We start from the raw sequence: 23,212 nt of genomic DNA on the forward strand, positions 1-23,212 counted from the left end.
GTAAATCCAGCTTTGTGGACAAGCCCCGATTTCCATTTCCGCCTCCTCGCCGGTCCAGATGAGGGTGACGGGAGGGGAAGGGATGGGCGGGGGCGCAGCTGCAACATTAGCGCCGTGCACAGAGCAGTGCGCGGGCCGGAGGGACACCCGACTGGAGGTGCGCGCGGGAAAGCGCCCTCGGAGCGTAGCGCTGGGCGAACGGGCACCGCTCCCTCACCCCCGGCCTTCCCCGGACCACGCAGTCACTCACTCAGTTGTCATTCACCTCGGGGCCCCTCCGCGCTGCTCTCACCTGCCCTGTTTCGTAATGATCATCTCGGTTTGGTGGCGGTGGAATTTGAGCCACAGAGGCCGGTTGCACAGGTAGACGTGGGCACGGAAGCCGGAACCAGGAACCCCCAACCCCCCCAGTCCTCCGCAGGACCCCGCGGCGGCCGCCCCGGGGTACGGCCCGTAGAGCGGGGCGCCCTGGCTGTACTGATAGGCCCCCGGGCCGCCGGCCCCGCCGCCGCCGCCTCCCGCGCCGCTGCTCGCGCCGGCTCCGGGGCCGAACTGCGCCCTCCCAGGTGGGCACACGGCCGCGGGGAAGCCGCCGGGGGGCAGCATGGAGCCGTAGGGGTAGCGCGCCCCGTTGGGAGCAGGGTACACGGATCCGTGGGGCGCCGCGGCCGCCGCCTGGTAGGGGAAGAGCGAGCAGGGCGCGGCCAGCTCGGAGCCCTGAGGCCCGGGGGACTGGAGGTAGTAGCGCTCCGAGCTCAGGCTGTCCATGGAGTACCGCGCGGTGGCGGCGGCGGCGGCGGCGGCGGCCGCGGCGGCGGCGGCGGCGGCGGCCGAGGGCAGCTCCTCCTCCCCGCAGGGGGAGCCCTTGCGGCCGTCCGGGGGCCCGGGCTTGGCCACTGCCGCGGCGCTGGCGAAGGCGTCCCCGGCGTCGGCGTCACTGAGCATGGCCGCGGGGGCCCCCGCGCTGGCGGCCGTGGGCTCCCCGCTCCCCGTCTCGCACGCGAGGCTGCCAGGGAACTTCTTGGGCGCTTTGTCTAAGTCCAGCCTCTGGGGCGAGGGGGCCGCGCCAGGGAGGTGGCCTGCGCTCCCGCCGCCCCCGCCTCGCGCACTCTCCAGCGGGTAGAAGTGCGCGCCGGGCAGGTTCACCGAGCTCACCAAGAGCTGCTCCCCTAACTGCATGCTTTGCGAAGCGCGGACGGCAGCTGGCTGCTTCCTCTCCTCCCGCGGCCTTAATATAAAGGCAGGATGGGGGAGCCAGCGCCCTCTTCCGAGGGGAAGGTAACTTCCCCTTCCTCCGGTGCTGGGGCTACCCACCTGGCCGCTCGCGGGCCGCTAAGGCGCGCGCCCGCGCGCCCCGAACACAGCGCCCTTTCCGCCGGGAAAGCGCCCTGGGTTTGAAGGCAGGAGGTGGAGGTTGACCGAAAAAGCACTCTCCTTTTCCTTCCCCGTCCTTCTGGCCTCTCTGGACCCCCGGCCTCCTCCGCGCTCACCCCCCAGGAATAAGAAGATTTAGATCTCTGGCCCTATCCACCCACCAGCGCTGCTATAGCCTTTCTGCCCTTCTCGACTGCCCAAGTGCGGGTCAAGTTGACCACTTGGAAACTTGCAGCCTGTCATTGGCTGCTTTATATATGTGCGGCCAGGGAGGGGCTTCGCGGCCCCACAACCCGGGGGCTCTCCCATTGGCTGACGGAGGTGACACTAATTCAATTAGGCATTTACTAATTGGATCATGTCGACTGCGACTTTCTTTTCCTTTAGTCTTTTTTTTTTTTTTTTTTTTTTTTTTTTTTTTGAGACTGTCCTACTGTGAGAATCAGTCGTGGTGTCCGTATTTTGCTGGAGTTTAGGGGAACAGGGTTTGGGGTCTCCTTAGCGGGGTCCACTGCTGGCACAGAAGTCATCTCGGCACTCGGAGAGGAGGATGCCGGGGCGGGAGCAGGTTTTAGAGGCTGGCACGAGAAAGGCTCTGCAAGCCGAGAGCTTGCAGGAGGCACCGGTCCCAGAGGGTGGGGATCTGGGCAAGCGAGGTTTCTCTCCACACCAGGAGTTGTAGCTTCAGGTACACTTTCCTCCCGATGGTGGGAGGCTCCCAGGCCTTCAGCACACAAGAACCCCATTTTGTTCGGTCCCGCTCTTTTACTTATCGGGAAGGGTTCGTGAAGAAGAACCTTGCGCTCGGCTTTTGGGGTTCCGGGGTCGGTGAGAGCACAGCGTCATCCTTGAGGACCCAGCTTATGAATCAGAAGCCCGGGTGGGGTGGGGTACTGGAGACACCCTCATCCTCACGCCCACACGCCTGCTTTCAGGAGGCAATCGCATTTGCTCCCCACAATTCAAAATCCACCGCAGCTCAGTTTCCCTGAACCTCGGATTCCCTCCACACAGCATCTTCAGCTGGGCCTGGCACCAAGAGACAAAGGTTCCCCAGCAGCAGTGCGGTTGAGATTCCCTGCGCCTCTCCTCTGCGGCGCAACACAGAAGGTAGAATAATTAGTGAAATAATCAGTTTGATATTGAATCAAGCCCTTTTGCCCCAGCTGCCTGTTTCTCCCTTGCGTTTCCGCAGACAGTAGAGTCAAGAGTGGTGCCGTCTTATTTTATTGTTTTATTACCGAAAAGGGGGGAGGCACGTCTCATTGCGGATAAGGAGAAGCATGAATATTCGCTGTTAATAAGCAATTACAGACGCGGCTTGTAAGCGCTCCGGGAGCGCATTTTCCGGCTGAGATGTTGGGACTCTGCTTCCCCAACCGAACGCGATCACACGGGAAACTCGTAGCCCACAACAGATGAGGCGGCCGCAGGATTTGTTGAGGGCACACGCCAGTGCAGAGCGCCTCGAAGCCTTCCGACCTGGGCTCAGACCGCAGCAGCGCCAGCCGACATCGGCACGTCTGGGGTAGAAACCGAGACGGTCCGTAACACACTCGGACGCTCCAGGGAATTTACCAGTTTTTCGGGGGGGGGGGGAGGAGGTGAAAACCGGGGGTGTGAGGTTGTCAGGGTCAGGCCACAGTCAGTGGAGAGCGAGCACATGAAGCGAGTGGGCCGGGCTGCGGCCCCGCAGGTCCAGGGCAGAGCAGCCCGGGAGCGCGTCCCTGCAAAGTGGCCCAGAGCGCGCCCTGCCCAGCGCTCCTAGCACTTCGTCCTGCCAGTAGAGTTCGGGTTTGACGTGGCTCCCCGCTCTGCCCACCCAGCCATCCACTCCCACCTTGCGCCTTTTGTTTTACTTCGACCCATGGAAGTCTGGGAGAATTGAATTTTTCAAGTACTTTGTGCGTTTGAAGACTTCGTCATTTCCAAAGTGATGGGGAGTCCGCGGGGGGTCCCGAGAACCGGAGAGGAAGGGGCTGCGCGGTTCGGGCCGCTCGGAGACGTAGTCCGGGTGTGGGGAACCTGGTTACACGACTCGGACACGGGCTTCTCCACGTTAGGCTGGACCTGAACCGCACGCGGGACGTGTGAGGGAAAAGTAGGGGTGAGATCGAATCTCACATTATTTGGAGATAGGGTGGCTGAGGGTAGATACCAGTTTTGCGCTTGATCACAGAGAGAAAGCGGGCTTCCGTGTCCCTTCAGACTGCTTTCGAGGCGGCCAGGGAAGCGCTGCGCGTGGCAAAGTGCCATCGCAGGCAACAGGCATCGTTCCGACCCACTCTGGCGCAAATAACGCGGGCCAGCTGTCCCCCGCGCCACATCAGAAAGGGTTGATTTTATTCCAGCCCCAGAGCAAGCTCTGAAAGCGCGTGGGTTCATTCTGAGTGCTACCTAATTATTAAATATATACACTGTATGTGTGATCAAGATTAACGTGGACTCTTGGCGCGGGAAACTGCAGTTTATATCTCCTCATCTCCCCCGATATATCTATTATTTTACCCAAACTTTAACACATTTGACAGATGGAGAAATAAAGAGGAATTCAAAGAGAATCCAAATCCAAGCTGCACAAAACTGCTCTGAAACCTGGGATTTGGGGAACATGGAAAACATATCCATGATTTATATTGCATTTGTAAGTTACAAATTACTTTTTGACATCATACAAAAAGCACTGTGTCAACTAAAGATGATTTTTTTCCCCCCGACAACATAAAGAAATCTCATTGTATTGTATGGTTTTTCCTGTATTGACTAATTGCATTATCATTATCGTCACATATGGAATATACTAATCTAAATGCCTGAAGAGTTATAGATGAGCAAATCTGTGATTTCCTACTTGGAACGGATTTTCTTTTGCTGGCCCAATTTTACTTATAATCAGAGAAAGAGACATAAAAAATATTTTCATGTATCCCAGCCAAACTTTAAAATCCATGCACTCTTTTCCAGAAATAGGAACAGAAAAGAAAGCTAAAGCAGTGGCTTCAGTGAACATGTCAGGCAGCACCCTCCTAAGATTGGGTGGGCAAATAACAGCGCCTTCCAGCCTGTTTGCTGTTTGATTTCAATTACACCCCAAGCTTCATGAAATCCAAATGAGACATTTATTGAAAGGTGCCTGGTTTTATGTGGCTCAACTGACAGTGTATTGGAATACATTGAACAAAAACATCAACACTGGGGAGGAAACGTGGAGACCCCTTGGAACCCCAGACCCAAATGCCGGCTGGATTAACTCAAATCTTGCACCTTTCAGCCTGAGCTGGAGCAAGCAGCACCCTTTGAAGGCTACCAGAAAGCCCAGGCCAAGCCTGTGTGTGAGCCTATGGAAGATCTTTATGCTCTACTGGTTTAAGCGATCAAACCAGCTTCATGCCACCATCTCATCCTGAGAACACAAAGTTATTGCCAACCCGGGGCCAGGTGACCTCTTTACCCATCTCTCCCCACTTAAAGGTAACCACTATCGGTACATTCTTTTAAGAGCAACACTGAGAAGCATTTTGCTAGAACAGGAGTATTACACATCAAATACATATGCATGTATATAAGTTACAGGGGTGAGTTATAGATGAGTGCAGTGATATATGGTTTTCCTCCTGCCCTGCCCCCCCCTCCACACACAACCAAGGGGGCCCATATAAATGTCCCAATAAATTCTATTATTTTCACCCCCACTAAAAATGTGTTATCAAAACACCGTCCGTGTTATTCAAACACTTTGTAAATTCTGAGCAGACTTGCTGCCGGTTCTCCTTTTAACCCTAGGAAAACATTCCAACATTACCCGGTCACCAGCGCTTCGCCTGGACTCTGGGAAAACGTCAATGGGTGTTTTGTGGTGAGTTGGTCCTTTAACTATTTATCTATGGCCTTTTCTTTGTTGATGTTACATTTTATTTCACCATCTCAGGTTAACTCTTTGGCCCTTTGTTCTCTGCTGGCCAGACCTGCCACCTCCACTGCGCTTTGCAAAGGGGGAGGGAGCTTTCATCACGGTAAAGTTGTTCGTGTTTCACTTTTTTTTTTCTTTTAAAGAAAATGTCCTGTAAGATAAAACACTTTGGCAAGGACAAGTAGTTTTGATTCTGCTGACAACAGCAAGATACACCCACCAACCCAGTTTCACTTTTATAAGAATTTATATTTCACCATAACGGTGAAATAGACTGATCACTTGCTTTAAAAAAAAACAAAAACAAAAACAAAAACTCGCCAGTTCCACAAATGTGTGAGGCAAAGGACCTTAAACCTTAAACTCACTTTATTTTTTTCAAACAAACATGGAAAATTTAAAGTATTTTCTGAGTTATCAATCTATGTCCTTAGATTGCTAAGAGCAAATATAGTTCACTGGCAAAATCTGAGGAGGTGGGAGAATCGTGAAAAGAAAGTTAAGAAATATACCCAAAGTTGCTCATTATGAAAAATAACTGATGTTTTCTTAAATATTGAATCAAGAATCTTTTCTTATGAAAGTATTTTTTAAACTGCAAATGAATTCCTGGATTTCAGTGCTGCCTTATCATTATTATATTCACATTTATGGAAGTACATAGATTTACATAAATACAAGAAAACCATGTGGGAGCAAAGTAAATGAAGTAAAATATGCTCAGAAATAAATTATGGGGCTGTTTGGCTAATTATTGCTACATTAAAATACAAAAGGATTATACAGGGTTCCACCTGTTTTGCTTACTTTTGCACCCTGAAAGTCCTGACACTTAGTAGCGGTTCATCTGTTAACTGAAAGGAAAGGGTTACTAAACCAGAACAGATAAACTAGCTCAAGGACTGTCAGGTCTCAGGCTTTATAACCATAAAGACCAAAGTGAAAATGCTATTTTCTCCCATTAAAAGAAAAAAGATAACACAGATCTTCCTAAGTTAATGGACCTGACATCTTTATCTTTTTAAGACTTCTTAGGACTTAAAAAATCTTTTCTAGACCTTTTCTAACCAAAAGTTATTACATTATTGCATGGCTTTTCCTGTGTATTTCAAAGTTGACCCACTTCCACAGGAAAATAGAAAAGTTAGTGCTGGAATTGCAGTACAGCTGTTGATGGCAGCGAGCAACATGCAGCCAAGGAGAAATATCATCTTGAACATAAATCACCCGCATGTCACTAAGAGAGCTGACAGGCCGAGCCTATGGCAATGGATGTTTCAACAGAAGGCACCTCTATGGTACAGGTGCGGCAGGATGTCTTACACAACAGGTGGGCAGGATCCGATCCTGTTGACCAAAGCTTCAAAATGACCAGGCAGCTGGAATCTCCCATTCAGGCCCCCAGTGAGAAATGGGGAGAGGGGAAATCTTGGTTGGGGAGTTACTCAGCAGAGAGCTTTAAGCCGGTAAGATAACCGGGGAAGAGAGGGGGAGGGAGAAAGAAGGGCACCAATGAGATCATTCCATAAACTAAGAGAAAAGCAGAATGTTCTATGCAGAATTGTATGTACTTGTGGTTGTACCTTTTACTAGCTTTGTGAGTCTGGGTAAGCTCCCTAACCTGCCTCCAAGGTCCAACTTGTAACAACAGCATACAGAATGTAAAGCAATTAGAACAGCAAAAGTCTTTCCTATTACTCCCCATCACGCTTCTGTTGAGCTCTCTTCTTGCCCTCTTCTTACTAGATACTGGGGCGAAATGAGGATGCCTAAGCCATAGTCTTTTCTCTTCCAGGGATTCCCATGCTACTGGGGGAAGGCTAGGAACCAACAGGTCAAAAGCAACACGAACTAGAAGTAGCAAGCAGGATTGAGTCAGTTAGAACCTGAGGGGAGAGTCCCCAGTTGCTGATAGAGCTTCTTTCAATTTCCCCAGAACCTCCTGGGATGGAAGGGGTGGGGGAGGGGTGGAATCCAGGGCCCTCCCCTTGAGCGCGGCTGGGAAGGTGCACTTCAAAGCGAGGCGGCTGGGGCGCCCTAGCCCGGGTGCGCCTTCCGCCCCCTCCAGGCTCCCATTAGCATTCTGTTTTTCCCAGGCCTCCTGGCCCTCCCGCCTCCTGCCGGGATTTTGCCGTTCTGGCCGATTATTTGTCAAAGAAAAAAAAAAATAGGGTATTTAGCTCAGGTTTTGTTGTCCACCTACTAGGTTAAACGCCCGACCGCGAAGGAGTTGAGTGAATGGTCGGATGCCTCCCGCAGGGCTCTCCCTCCAGGAGAAGGCACCCTAAATGGGGAGGAGGGGGTCCTTAAAAGCACACCGTCTGGATCCGCTCGTTGGGGGGCCCTGCGGGCCTCAGTGGAAGCATCTGCAAATTGAGAGGACGTGAGCAAAGCAAGATCAACCGTAGAGGGCTGCTGCTGAGGAGGGCCCCAAGTCCTGGTCAGCCTGGACCGCTTAACCACTTAGCAGGGTCCGGGAAGGTCCGTGGAACCCCCTCCTCCCAAAGATTGCAAGGAGTCCACAGGAAAGGAATTTCCAGGGGGAGCAAAGAGCATCTGGAGTCATTACTTCATCTACTTGGGGCCGACTTGTCTCAAATAGAGCTGATCCTCCAATCCAGAGCCAAAGGAGGAAAATAAAAGCAGCAGCAGCTGACCATAGGCCAGACTCCCTGCTTTATCTCTGCGATCTTTTAAAATCGGCACCTTAAAATGTTTTTAACAACCCATTTTACAGAGGGGTAAAGTGTACTTGGAGAAATGAAGGCCCTTGCCCACAGGCACACCGCTAAAAATGGTAGCCCGGGTTTTCCAATCCTGGCGGTCTGAGCTGCGGGGCTCTCAGTTGGAGGGGTTAAGGATGCGTGAATGGGGAGGGGTGTGGGGCATTGTTTTCTTTGAGGGGTTTGGCTTCCAGGTAAGTGTTGGAATGGGAATCCCCTATGAGGGAGGAAGAGAGTGGATGGCACTCGCTGGACCTTTAGAATGAGTCTCTTTTATGGAAGCTGGGCCCCATAACTCTACTTTAAATACCAATCCTGGGTTCAGGCTGGCATTCTTGCTTGGGACTTCTCTCTACAAGCTAGGGCCGGGCCAAGTCCTTGGTGTACAATATTCCACGTAAACCCTCGCTACCTCTTCACGGAGGTAGGTGCCTTTATCATCCCCATTTTACAGATAGGAAGGAAAACCGAGTTTGAAAGAGAGAGAGAGAGATCAAGTAAATTGCCTGAGGGCATACAATTTGGGAGTTCCTGCTCCGGCGGACCTGATTGCTGGGAGGGCAGTGCTCTTTGCCCAGAACACTGAGACCTTTAATAGAAAACCGAGGTTTCTGGGCTCGAGCTTTGGCAAAGGGGCGAGCCACAGAGCGAGCAGTGGCGAGCGCTGCCAGTTCTGGCCCCCCTGCCTGTCGCGTTTCCTTTCCCTTTCCCCTTCCCAGTTACCCGGCGCGCAGCGCAGCGCCCAGGCCACGCGCTCCAGGGCTGGGATTGCGGGCGGTGGGGCCTTCCTGGCTATCTGGCGGACGCTCAAGCCTTTCATTTGGGGATGGGCGGGGAAGCGAGGCGGCCTCCCAGGTCGGTCTCTCCAGGCGCGCCCGGCCTCTGCGGCCGCCCTAACCTGGCGACACGCAGCCCAGGGACCGAGTCCCGCCCTCAGAGAAGCAGACGGAGTCTCTCGGAGCTGGGAGCGCGCAGCGAGTGCCTCTTCCTGACGCAAGATAGAGCCCACCCACGCCCCGGTGTGTGTGGCCCGAGCAAAAAAAAAAAAAAAAAAAAAAGTCAATTCCAGGCGGGGCTGAAACCGAAGCTTCTGCGCGCCAGGCGTGGGTTCTCGGCTTCTGCCCCGCTGCAAGCGCAGAACTCCTAATGCACTCGGGTAGCCGAGCGCCTCAGTTTCCCCTGTCGCTTTCCCCGCAATCACCCGGGTGCCTTGAGTGATTAGATATGGGAGTGTCCCACATATTTCTGGTCTCCGTCTTTGCCTTTTCACTCCGCGAGCCTTTCTGTCTGTATAATGGATAAGCCTAGAAGGCAGAGGCCAATTTGAACTTTCTTGACTTTACCAACCAGAGATAAATGTATATACGTATTACATAACATATTGTATGGTTTTATAATAAAATATAATACCTTCCACAATAGAATGCGTTATATACAATACCATACAATATATAGCACAATATAAAATCTATCAATCATCTATCTCTATATCTATCCATCCATACTTGCGTAAGGCTTTAAAAAAAAAAACTCAAAGGCCACCAGGTTGCATCGTCTGGCACACACCTTGGCCTGACGGCGAGCACGATTAATTTCTTGTATTCTCGGGGCTTATTATACGTTTTGCACCAGCAAGTGTGTGTATGCACCCGAGTTCCTCTTCATGTGTCCCCCACCCATCTGCACGCTTTTATAAGCACTCTTCAACAACTTGATTGTTTTCCTTTGAAAATACGCCTTCAAGTTAGTTCCTGGGGAAGTCGGAGTTTTTGCAAGCTCAACACACCCCAGGGCACAAATGACCCGAAAAGCTTAAGTAAATTAAATTGGTGTTTGGGGGCTTTCCTTGCAGCTGCGCGCGCCGACGCCGAGCCGAGCCGAGCCGCGAGCCCCTGCGAGGCCGAGCGCCTGCTGCTCTGAGGCCCCGGAAGCGCGCGCGGCGGGAGGAGCGCTGGGCACCGCTGCAGGCGCAGCGCCCCCTTGCACGGCGTGCGCGGAGCCCCGCCTGGGCCTCGCAGTGGGGGCTTTCGTGCCTTTGAGACCCCTCATTGTTCGTACTCTCAGACCCCAGAAGCAGGTAAACAAGCTCTCGGACCCTGCCCCGTGCTCCCGGGGCTCCTGGGCGGGGGAGCGATCTGCTAGACAGTCCCAAAGCTGATCAAAGAGGAGGACCTGGAGGGGACCGTCGGCCGCATTAACATCCCGCCTGGCTGGGCTGCGGGGGGCGGGGATGCAGTTGGGTAGACGCAGGCCAGAAATCGCGTGCGGCCAAAGGCCCAAGAAATGACCCAATCTGAATTACTCCCTAAGTCCCCTCAGGCTGGGGGCGCCCAGGTGGCTCAGGCGGGCGTCGGCCTTCGGCTCAGGGCTTGATCTCAGAGTCCAGGGATCGGTGCCCCCCGTGTTGGGCTCCCTGCTCCACGAGCAGCCTGCTTCTCCCTCTTCCTCTGTCACTCCCCCTGCTTGTACTCTCTCACTGTCCCGGTCAAATAAATAATCTTTTTTAAAAAAATCAATCAATCAATCAATCAGTCAATCCCCTCAGGCTTAATGGCAACTCTTGAGTAAGCCAAAGCTCTCTATGCTTCTTAGAAGATGCACTGTGAGGCTCAGCTTCTAGGGGGGTGCTCTGGTGCGAGACTGTATGGACAGTGTTGACAAAGATAAGCTTCCATGTCTTTAGAAGCTGGTGGGAGATACAAACATAAAGCAATTAAGAAAATATCAGAAAATCATCAAACAGGCTAATGCAGTGGTTGCCAATCTTGGCAGAATCACCTGGGGAGCTCTTAAAAATCCCAATGCCCCCGTAATATCCCAGGAACAATTAAATCAGGATATCTGAGAGTGAGATGCAGGCATCAGTAATACTGGAAAGTGTCTAAATGATTTCAATATGAAGCAAAGTTGGAAAACCACTGGGCTAATGGGCTCCGGGGTTGATGGAGGTCTTTCTGAAGAAGTAACATTTGATCTTAGAAGGGAAAGGGGAAAAGACTGTGAGGGAAAACCCTGTGCTGGGGTCCTTTGCTGGCTGGTACTCTGGGATTGGCAGTGGAGAAGGGAGAAAAGGCATTTTAAGAGCAGAAAGAAGCAAGTGATAGCTGAGCATCTGGTCACAGTGCTCTGCATCCCTGGGAAGTCTTTCAATTGCCCAGTTCCTAGGGAAGCTTTAAAGATCACTGGAAAATACCTAGTTTAAAATGATTGATTTTATTTCTTTTTTACTTTTTAAAAAATGATTGATTTTAAAACACAGAAGTCAAATAAAGCATGGAAATATTTTAAACATAGAATAATGCCAAAATGCTTCTTCATGAAGTATTTCATAAGGACATCATGAATTCTAAGATGCTATCCATTAACATATATCATTATCTTGTCACTAAGAGAGAAAAGGCCAGCTCCTAAAATTTTAATTTTGTGCTTACTTTAAAAACTGCTTTTTTAGACCAAGTGTTATTTTCATATTTCATTCCTATATACATAAAAGGAAAATAAAAGCTGGAAGCCCAGGTCAGGCTCTCACCTGACCAATAGTGATTGTAAGACATCATTGGTTATAGAATGCTTCTGGATTTCCAGAAATTAAAAGGTGTGTCCTAGAATTTATGCCAACCAGCATCATCTAATGAGCTCACTGCTCAATGCTTTACACCTTTTAGTTCATTCAATCCTCACAACTATATGAGGTTGGAACTATTTTTTATTAACATTTTACAAATAAGAAAAGAGAAACATTGAAGGGTAAGTTACTTTAAATCAAACCACTACTAAATTGCAGAGATAGGATGTAAACCCACTGGGGTCTTAACCAGCACACTAAGCTGAGAAAATTGTCTCCATTGAGTCAACTGAAACTCAGAAGGGGAATAGAGGTGAGGGGAAAGAAAGGACTCCAGAGCTTAATTAAGTGGTAGAGTGAGGTCTCTATTTCAGTTGGACCTCAGTTTTATAAATGTTTAGGGATAGAAGAGGATCACGTGGCAAAACAACATTATACAGCGAAGAGCATTCATGTCATCCATTAAAAAAACTTATAAGGAAATGATAATCTGCATTTTTCAGGCCATATTTTAAAAATAAACTTCCAAAATTCAAGTGTAGTACATACTGAAAAGTACACATATCCTAAATATATAGCTCAATAAATTTCTCCAAATCAAATGCCCTTGTATAACCAGCAACCATGTTAAGAAATCCAGTTTTGCTTGAACTCCGGAAGGCCCCATGCCCTCTTCTGGTCAGTGCCTGCTAAAAGGTGGCCACCATTTTGACTTCTATCACCATCAATTAGATTCCTCGTTTTTTGAATTCTGTATTAGTGGAATCTTTTTTTTTTCTCCACCTGCGTGCCTCCCTGCCACCCCTTGCTATATTAATGGAATCTAATAGTGCTTCTTTCATTCAACTTGTTTGGGATATTTGCTCAATGTGATGCATATGATTACATTTGTACATTCTTTTTGCTGTGTAATATTCTATGGCGTGCATATATAATTTGTTCATTCTGGTGGAGACATTTGGGTTGTTTCCAGTGTGGCTTATTACAGAGAGTATTAGTATGAACACTCTTGGACATGTCCTTTGGTGAATATCTGTAGTGCATTTCTATCAGGCCTCTGGGATTGCTGCATGATAGAGGTCAGATCATATATTTTTATTTTTATTTAAGTATTTTAAAAATTTTTGCTTAAATTCAATTTAGTTGGCAGCGTATTATTAGTTTTAAGAGTAGAATTTAGTGATTCATCAGTTGCATATAACATCCAGGGTTCATTACATCAAATACCCTCCTTAAAGCCCATCACCCAATTACCTCATCCCCTCTACCCACCAGACCATATTTTTATATTTTTATTAGATTTTACTTATTTATTCATGATAGACACACACACACACACAGACACACACACACACACACACACAGAGGCAGAGACAGGCTCCATGTCGGGAGCCCGCCGTGGGACAAGATCCGGGGACTCCAGGATCGCCCCCTGGGCCAAAGGCAGGCACCAAATCGCTGAGCCACCCAGGGATCCCCGGGACCATATATTTTTAAACAAGGTTTGTAACATTTTAAAGTCTTATATTGGGAAGCCTGGGTGGCTCAGTGGTTGAGTGCCTGCCTTTGGCTCAGCATGTGATCCTGGAGTCTTGGGATCAAGTCCAACATTGGGCTACCTGCATGGAGCCTACTTCTCCCTCTGCCTGTGTCTCTGCCTCTCTCTCTGTGTCTCTCATGAATAAATAAAATATTTAAAAAAATAAAATAAAATCTTGTACTATTTAAGCATGGCAACTTTTACTTATAGGACTGAATTGTAACAGTGCTAGGGAGTATTAAGGGAAAGAATATCATGTTAAAGAAAGAAGGAAAAGATAAAGAAGAGGCAGGAAGGTCAATGCTAATGATACTTTAGCAGACATTTAGTGTTTTGTGTTCTGGTATCCAAGCCCTAAATGTTTATGAATGCTTACACTTTTTCTACAGATCATTGAACGTCCGTACATAAGGGTGTTGACAAAGCAGGCAGGGATTGGGAAGTACTAAGAATGCCAGAGGAAACCCCTCGATTTCCCTCCATCTTATATATTTATGACTCTCTAGCAATTGCCTCAGTTGAAAATTTCTAGCATAAATGTGGAGGCACTGATACTAGTAAATTCTCAAGTCTCTGCAAATTCTCAAGGTTTTCCACTGATACTTTGTTTTTTATAATCAACGAAAAACTTTTTTCCCTCTTTAGGATATATGATGTTTGTTTAGGAAAGAAAAAGAATAGTGAGAAAAAAAACCAACAACCCTGAGCACTTGTAACCAAAGCTCTAAGTAATAACCCCTCTTTTCTCTTTGTGGCTACATATAGGGTTACTAATGGGTATCTTACCTTGTGTCCATCTTATTCGACTTGTTTTTCCAAAAAAAAAAAAAAATCCTATTTTATTCAGACATTTATTCCTTCCTCACGTGACTCAAGGAAAGGTGATCCTAAACCCAGCATGGGGGAGAGCCTTCTGTAGTGTAAGCCAATCAGTATGCATTGTTTCAATGGAAATTGCTACTGGTCCAGACTGAGGGGGATAACTTGGAGTCCATGGTTAGGCCAAAGGTTTATTTTTTCCTTTTACAGTCCTACTTATGTAGGAAAAGGAAGCAAGTAGCCTGATGGCTTCGGGCACCATCGTAGGATAATGAGCGGTATCTCTTTAAGGGACCCAGTGCTCAAGCAACAGATAAGAGAGGCAAAGACTCTGGATCCTTGAGGACTTCTTTGAGTTGCTGATGGTTGGACCTGCCCTACCTTCTGAGATAATAATTAGGTTAATGTGTAAGTTAATTTGAATCAATATCCTAACTTTAACAATTGTGTATCTTTCCAGATATGGGTGGACATAATGTTACACAAATATAATACAAATGTAATATGCAAATATACAAACATTGTTCAACTTTTCCTGTTATAAGCAAAGCCACAATAAACAACCTTGCATGGAAATCTTTACATACACTACACTATTTCATTGTGTAGTGTATGTAGTGATCTACACTATTTCATTGGAATGAATCCCTTGAAATGGTGTTATTAGACCAAATATATTTGTATAAAATTTTAGTATACATTACCAACTTACATTCCCAATAAAAATGTTTAAGAACATCTATTTCTCCTCATTCTCACCAACACCAGCTATTACTTACTCTTCTAGTCTTTGTCATTCTGGTAAGGAGAAGATTACTTTACATTTCTAAAACGACTAATGAATTTGTGCATCATGTTTAAATTTAGTAGAGCTCTTTAGATATCACATATATCATACTTTGTAGAGTGTTACAAGTATTTCCCCTTATTTTAGCATTTATCTTTCTTTCTCTCTCTCTCTCTCTCAGAATATGATGACATATTCTGCACAGAAAGTTTGAATATCTTTCTTAATACATGTTAGACTTTAGGTGAACCTGTAGAAAAACCAGACCATCTTTTTTAAGATTTTGTCCAATGTTTTCATATCATGTTTTTTTTGATACATTTGAAATTAATTTTGAAGAATAGAATGGTGGAAATTCATCTTTACATTCTAACAAGTAGCTAATGAGTTGTTTAAAAACCATTTACTGATTAGCCCTAATCTAAAGTGCTTCAAAAAATATATACTACATTTCCATCTAAACTTGGGTATACATGGATGGAACTGGAGGGTATCAGGCTGAGTGAAGTCAGTCAGTCGGAGGACAATCATCATATGGTTTCACTCATACGAGGAATATAAGAAATAGTGAAAGGGATTATAAGGGAAAGGAGGGAAAATGAGTGGTAAAAATTTGATAGGGAAACAAAACAGGAGAGACCTCTAGCTCTGGGAAATGAATAAAGGGTAGTGTAAGGGGAGGTGGGCGGGGGGACGGGGTAATTGGGTGACAGGCACCGAGGAGGGCACTTGATGGGATGAGCACTGGGTGTTATATGTTGGCAAATCAAACTTCAATTAAAAAAAAAAGAAAAAAAAAAAGAAACTTGGGTATACTTTTGGGTTCTATGAACAGCATTGAACATTTGGCTTTTTGTTTTAGTGACATATTCTTTTTCTTAGCTTTATAATTTTTCCCCATAGCACCAAAATATACACCGCTTTTTTTAAAGATTATATTTACTTATTTGAGAGAGAGAGAGAGAGAGAAAGAGAATAGGGGAAGGGGCAATGGGAGAGGGAGAGAAAGAATCTCAAGCAGACTCTGTGCTGAGCCTGCATTCAGCCCCAGGAGGGGTGTGGAACCCAAGGAGGTGCTCACTCTCAGGACCCTGAGATCATGACCTGAGCAGAAATCAAGAGTCAGCTTAACCCACTGAGCCACCCAGGTGCCTCTACACTACTTTCTTTTTAAAGCAATTTATTGGCTATTCTCTTATTAGCCAAGAAAGCCATTCTTTTAGATGAAACTTAGAATTGGAGTTTTGATCAGGATTGCATTACACTCAGTTACACTGGATTACATTGAATCTAAAAATTTATTTATAAAAAAAAGATGTCTTTACTAAATAGACTTTCTTTCCAAAATTAATGTATCTAACATTTACTCAAGTGTTCTCTCAATATAACCTGTACATTTTGTGCATGTGGGCTTATATCTTTCTTTTTTTTTTTTTTAAAGATTTATTTATTTATTCATGAGAGATATATAGAGAGAGAAGCAGAGACACAGGCAAAGGGAGAAGCAGGCTCCATGCAGGGAGCCCGACGTGGGACTCGATGCCGGGGCTCCAGGATCACGCCCTAGGCGGAAGGCAGGCGCTAAACCGCTGAGCCACCCAGGGATCCCCTGGCTTATATCTTTCTTGATAAATTAATCTGTATGTATTTTTGTTGAGTATATTGTTACTCCTACTATAAAGGAGATCTTTTATTACATTTTCATTTTTTTTTAAAGATTGTATATATTTACTTATTTGAGAGAAAGCAAGAGAGAGAGAGAGAGAGAGAGAAAGTATGAGTGCGGAGAGGGCAGGAGAAGCAGAAGGAGAGGGAGAAGCAGTCTCCCTGATGAGCAGAGCGCTTGACAGGGAGCTCCCTGGTCCCTGGGATCAGGACCTGAGCTGAAGGCAGATGCTTAACCAACTGAGCCACCCAGGTACCCCTACATTTTCTAATTGGATTTTATTTGCTATAGTGAAGCTATTGATTTAAAAGAATCATCTTGTTATTAACTACTTTCTGAATTCCCTTATGACTGAGTAGCTTTACATTTGATTATCTTTTGTTTTTTCCCATCATTCACCTAGACATAGTCATAATCCCTCCTCTTTTCTAATAGTTTAATTTTTGAATACTGAACTATCTTTTACAACAAATGTTAAATATTAGTGTCACTAAGCTCTTTTATCTAACTTTAGTGGAATGTTTCTCATATTAAATCATACAGTCTGATGCTAAATTTTGAATATATATGACAAATGTAGGAATTTAGAATACATTTGAATATGTTTTTGTAAATACATAGTTTGTGTCTGTATTTTGTGGATTTATGCAAATTAAAGAATTTGCCATCTACTCTTAGTATCTAACATAATGTCACATCTTAAAAAATTAAATAAATAGCACATTTATGGGGCACTGGGGGGCTCAGTCAGTTGGGCATCTGCCTTCAGCTCGTGTCATGGTCCCAGGGTCCCGGTCCTGGAATTGAGCCCTGCATCAGGCTCCCTGCTCTCCCCCTACTTGTGCTCTCTTGCTATCTCTGTCTCTCTCAAATAAATAAATAAAATCTTATAAATAAATAAATACATGAATAGGATGTTTATTCAAACGAATTATTTTTAAGGTAAAATTTATTAAGGTATGCTTTATATACAATGAAGATTCACTTTTTTTTAAAAAGGTTTTATTTATTTATTCATGAGAGGCACACAGAGAGAGGTAGAGTGGTAGGCAGAGGGAGAAGGAGGCTCCCTGTTGGCAGCACGACATGGAACTCAATCCCAGGATGCCGGCATCATGACCTGAGCCAAAGGCAGATGCTCAACCATTGAGCCAACCAGGTACCCCTAAAGATTCACTCTTTTTAGAAGTGTGTAGTTTGATAAGTTGTGACAAATGTATACAATTGTGTAACCAATACCATAGTCAAGATAAGGAAAGTTTCCATCACCCTGAAAAATTCACAAGTGCTCCTTTGTCATCAGTCCCTTTTCACAACCCCCTCATCTCTGGCAACTCTGGTTTCCACAGATATTAGTTTAGTTTTTCCTATTTAATCTATCATTATGGTGAATTTTACTAAGAGATTCTCTAATATGTAATACCCCTGTGATCCTGGAGTAAACTGACTATAGTCATATTTTATACCCATATCCATAGCACATTGCTAGACTTCTCATGCTAATCTATTATTTGGGAATTTTCATAAATACTTAAAAAAGAAATTGGTCTGTGTTGTCTGTCAGATTTCAATCACAATAGTATGCTAACTTTGCAAAAATAAGCTAGAACTTTTTTTTATTATCTATGGAACAGCTTAAATACCTGTATCAGTTTAATAAGAATGTATCCCTGAAATGAATACAACCTGGAAATGCCCTTTAAAGCTTTTTTTCTATTTTCTCTTATTCTCATCCATCTATTTAGTTCATAAATTTTCAAACGTTTTGCAGTTATACCACATAGTATAGCTATATAATATAGCGATCTGTTTTACATAGTAATATAGTCATGCTTCATGTTTGGTCTCAATTCTGCCATTTTATTTTATGATTTTACTTCTTGCCACCTTTTTTGTTTTCTTCTTTTTGTGTGTGATGCAGTCTATATCTTTTGTCTTCTTTTCTCCCTCTCCATACTTTACCCGTATTTCAGAAAAAACCTACTGTTAGTGACTATTTTTATGGCTTTAAGCAATATATTTAAGTTTAAAAAAATTTTAATTATTTATTATTATTGTTTTTTTATTTTTTTATTTTTTTGAAAGAGAGAGAGCATGTGCACATGGGCAGGAGGGAGGAGAGGGAGTGGAGGGCAGAGAGAATCTCTAGCAGGCTTCACGCCCAGCATGGAACCCCATGTGGGGCTAGGTCTCAGGATCCCAAGATCATGACTCGAGCCAAAACCAAAAGTCTGGCCTTTAACCGACTGTGCCACCCACGTGCACCCCTTATACTTATGTTTTTTTATGCCTCAGAAACACAACTGCTTTTATAGACTATTGTGAATAAGGACAACCAGGTGGAATGGACGTATCATGGCAGAGTGTGTATCTGTCTATTTCATTCACTGCTTGGATTCTCAATGCCTGGTGCAGGGTCTCAGCCATAGAACATGTTTCATACCTTGAAATCGACTGTGTGAATGAATTAGTACAGCCACTGCCTCACGCCTTTGAATTTCTGACTGTAGACTTTGAGATTTAGTTTCCAGTCCATTGTATCTACATTATACCTATCTTCTTATAAGTTTGACATGTTGTTTTCCCTTCAAAAAATAAGAACATTTAGGTGTGCCTGGATGGTTCAGTTCCTTAAGTGTCCAGGTCTTGATTTGAGTTCAGGTCATGATCTCAGGTTCTGGGATCGAGCCCCAGGGCAGGCTCCCTGCTCAGAGAAAAGCACAGACACAGGCAGAGGGAAAAGCAGGCTCCCCCAGGGAACCCAATGTGGGGATTCAATCCCAGAACCCCAGGATCAGACCCTGAGGTGAAGGCAGATGCTCAACAACTGAGCCACCCAGGGGTCCCCTTTTCATCTTCTTTTTAAAAGATTCATCTATTTGTTTGAGGGCAAAGAGAGGTAAAAGGAGAGAAAGCATCTTCAAGCTGACTCCCAACTGACCCTGAGATCATGACCTGAGCCAAAATCAAGAGTTGGATGCTCAACGGACTGAGCTATCCCAGTGCCCCTCTTCTAGATTATTCTTATCATGGTTTATAATAGTAGGTTATTTGCTCCTTTGTTTTAGCATGGCTGGCTTATTCTTTGTGTAGGATGGCTTTTGTTCATTTTGTTTGTTTTGTGGAAGAAAGTGTTCTGTAAGCCTGGGCCACCTTTTGCAGAAGTCTATTTTATATTTATTGTATTATTAAGTTGTTTGTTTAGAAATGTGATTTTTCATATTCACAGTTTTCTAGCATTTTCTTCTTTACAATACTGTAAACATTAAACAGATTTACACTTGGCTTTTCTAATGTTTGGGGGTTTTAGTTCAGTTTGCTTCACCCAGACAACTATTGTTTGTGGGGGGTGTTCTTAGACTTGTCCTGAAACCAGACCTGATGCCTATTAAGACCCAGGCAGATAAAGTGAATGAGGGAAGCAGTGTTACTGCCACTTTCTTGTCTCTTAATATGTTATTGTATTTTATATCAAGATCAATTATACTGCTTGAATTTTTAAAGAACTCTTGTTGAAATCCCAATTTTTATTTTATTTTTTAAAGGTTTTATTTATTTATTTGAGATAGCACAAGCAGGGGGCAAGAGGGAGACGGAGAAGCAGGCTCCCCAGTGAGCAGGGAGTCCAACTTGAGGCTTGATCTCAGGACCCCAGCCCAGGATCATTACCTGAGCTGAGGCAGACACCCAACTGACTGAGCCACCCAGGCGCCCACCAATCTTTTATTTTGATGATGATTTTCCATAGTTTTTTGTATTTCTGGTTAAAGTTCTTACTGTGCATTATTTCATAACGGGTCATCCATTTTTTTGACACACATACATTTTATTTGCATATTCCACATGCAGAAATATGCTTTGCTTTCTGAGTCTATTGTATATTTTCCACTTTCAATAGAGACAGAAGGTTAAGTGCTATTTGATTTTTTTTCTTAACTCCACCATAAGAAAACACAGCTCAGGCAAGATGGTGATAATACCTGGTGTTTACTGGATGTGTCACTGGATTGCAGTGTATATGTGTGTGTGTGGGGGGGGGGCACTATTTTAAGTATTTCGTGTATAGAATCATTTAATTCTCATCACAAAGTTGGGTAACAGCTATTATCCCACTTTACAAATAAGGAACCAAGGGGTACAGAAAGATCAGGCAACTTCCCTAAAGTGAACACTGGTCAAAAATGATGGAATCTAGATTCAAACCCAGGCAACCTGGTCCAGAGTCCATGCCCTTAGCCACCATGCTTGACTGCTGTCTGCAATGCAGCCATCACAAGTGCAGCTGACATTAGAGATTGCAGACAGAATTGGAATTGGGGTGTCTGTGGCACATTGGACCTCCCCCCCATCTAAAGAGACAATCCTGATTCAGCCCTAGCCCACTGCCACCTGGTGAGAATAAGAGACTACTTTTGTTAATTCTTCTCATTTTTATTCAAGAAAGATCAGAATTTAGATATTTGTGCAAATTTCTGGATTTTAAAATATTGAAAACCATTTACATATCTTAAAATCCAGAAAAATGTTGTCTAGGGCCAAGAAAGCATATCTGTGGGCTGAATATGGACTATAGGATATCTAATTGAACACCTGGTATAGACCATCTCTTCTGGACCCAAATCTACTTCCTAGATGGCTCACTATGAACAAAAAGCAATAAGAGAGATAAGGTAGAAAAATGTTGTTTATATACCTTTTTTCTTTTTTTTTCCTTCTCTTCTCCCCCTCCTTTGTCCTGGTCTTCCTCCTTCTTTTTTTTTTTTTTTTTTAATGTTTTTATTTTTATTTATTCATGAGAGAGAGAGAGGCAGAGACACAGGCAGAGGGAGAAACAGGCAGAGGGAGAAGCAGGCTCCATGCAGGGAGCCTGACGTGGGACTCGATCCCGGGTCTCCAGGATCACGCCCTGGGCTGACGGTGGCGCTAAACCGCTGCGCCACCCGGGCTGCCCTTCCTCCTTCTTTAGTAGGATTATAAACCGTTGCTACCAAAAAACTATAGTTGGATTAAATGAGCTTCCAGAATAGGGAGAAAGACTTTAGCAGAGTACCAAATAAGTCAAAGGATCTTAACAACTGACTCCAGGTATGTGATTTATCCTGGACAACATAAAGCTTTTCCTAGGACTACAGCATTTTTTTCAGTGCCAGCTACATTTAACACAAATTTAATCCAAATTTATAAAGGACTGAATAGGTGCCAGGCTCTGTCCTAGCCTTGAGGATGCCAGGATTAATAAGGTTAGATTTATGTCTTTTAGGATTGTTAAATCTATTAATTCTTTAACATTGTCATTATTATTTTTTTAAGATTTTGTTTATTAATTTGAGAGAGTAAGAGAACAGAGGGAGAGGGAGAAGCAGACTCCCTACAGAGCAGAGAGCCAGATGTGGGGCTCGATCCCAGGATCCTGAGATCATGACTTGAGCCACTTAACCAGCTGAGTCACCCCAGCATTCCTTGTTACTATTATTATAATGTGATCTTACAAATGTTACTGGTAATACAAAACGAACCAAAGAATGGCAACAACAGAAAGAAGACAATTTAATTTGAAAGAAAAAATTATATTTTTAAGATGTTATCTAGAAAAAGTGAATGTTTGAATTAAACCAAAGAATCACTACTTATAGATTGCTTGTTACTTATTTATTTTTTGCATGCCTCATTCTTTAAAGATCTAGTATTACTACTGCTGAGTACAATGCTTAAACTTGTGATTCCAGAGAAAAGGAATGGATGTAATGTCAATCTCTTTATCTGTGCCTGTAAAGACAGAAAGCAACATTTTTGCCAGTATATTATCTTTGTCTAAGAAGGCCAATGGTATACTTTCAATTAACTTTCTGTATTTAGGAGTTCAGAGTATACACATTGATACAAAATGAACTGCAGCAACTGGATGTGGAGAAGAGGACTGTTAAGTACCCCAGATTTATGAAAATTGTGCGAATGTCCTCAGATTTCCCCTTTCAGAACATGAGGAAAGTGGCCAATTACTTTTCTGTTGAAAATTCTCAGATGTGTGACAGAGTGTGACAGTTTAGGGAGTGAAGCCGTTTCTCCATTAAAACTAGCCGTTGAACCTCTATTTCTTCTCTGAAGAGATCTGATGGCACAGGGCATAGGGACCTACAGGATAAAGACTTGGTTTTCATTCTTAGGTTCATAAATATATGATGGGCAAAAGGCACCAATTAGATGATTGAAACTTAAGGTGATAGTTACTTTTAAAGTTATGGGACAGGACATTTCAAGAATTTGAGGAAATTTTATAAAAAATATCTTCAAGGGGTACCTGGGTGGCTCATTTGGTTAAGCATCTGCCTTCAGCTCAGATCATGATCCTGGGGTCCTGGGATGGAGCTCTGGCTTTGTGCTCCCTGCTCAGTGGGGAGCCTGCTTCTCCCTCTTCCTCTGCCTCTTCCTAGGTTTGTGCATGCTCTCTCTGTCTCTCTCAAATAAATAAATAAAATCTTTAAAATATTTTTCAAAAAAGAAGTCTCAAATTTCTTTTTAGCTTCCCAAATGGTTGAAATTAGAAAACAATTTCTAATTGTTTCTAATCTAGCAGTATAGATTTGAATGTTTAAAACTCAGACCTCTTTGGAATTTACAGAAGCTAAGCAGTCAATCTTTTCTAACAATATTGGGACTAAGGGAGGAATTAAGAATAGAATTAAGGTATCTTTAAAAGAGTAAGGAAAGCATATGAGTAGCACATGCCCACACTAATAGGATGCAGCCCAGACTACAGTTGCTTCAGGTCCTTTACATTTCCATATGAATTTTAGATTTAGCTTGACAAATATCTATAAAGCTGCAGGG

At 44.7% G+C, this 23,212-nt stretch overlaps 1 protein-coding gene across 4 annotated transcripts in view; it reads right to left on the bottom strand.

Annotated features, from left to right (window-relative positions):
- Window positions 1-23,212, bottom strand: part of EOMES (eomesodermin) — a 35,939-nt gene that overhangs the window by 5,220 nt on the left and 7,507 nt on the right. For 2 of the 4 annotated variants that reach the window (XM_077865500.1, XM_077865499.1), the window contains exon 1: window positions 293-1,529. The exons of 1 other annotated variant lie outside the window; for it this stretch is intronic. In XM_077865500.1, coding sequence (XP_077721626.1) covers window positions 293-1,179 — 887 coding nt within the window. In that variant the 5' untranslated portion in view covers window positions 1,180-1,529. One more of the 4 variants, XM_077865503.1, reaches the window with a different exon arrangement.

This window comes from Canis aureus, chromosome 22 (assembly GCF_053574225.1).
Source record: "Canis aureus isolate CA01 chromosome 22, VMU_Caureus_v.1.0, whole genome shotgun sequence".
NCBI lineage: Eukaryota > Metazoa > Chordata > Mammalia > Carnivora > Canidae > Canis > Canis aureus.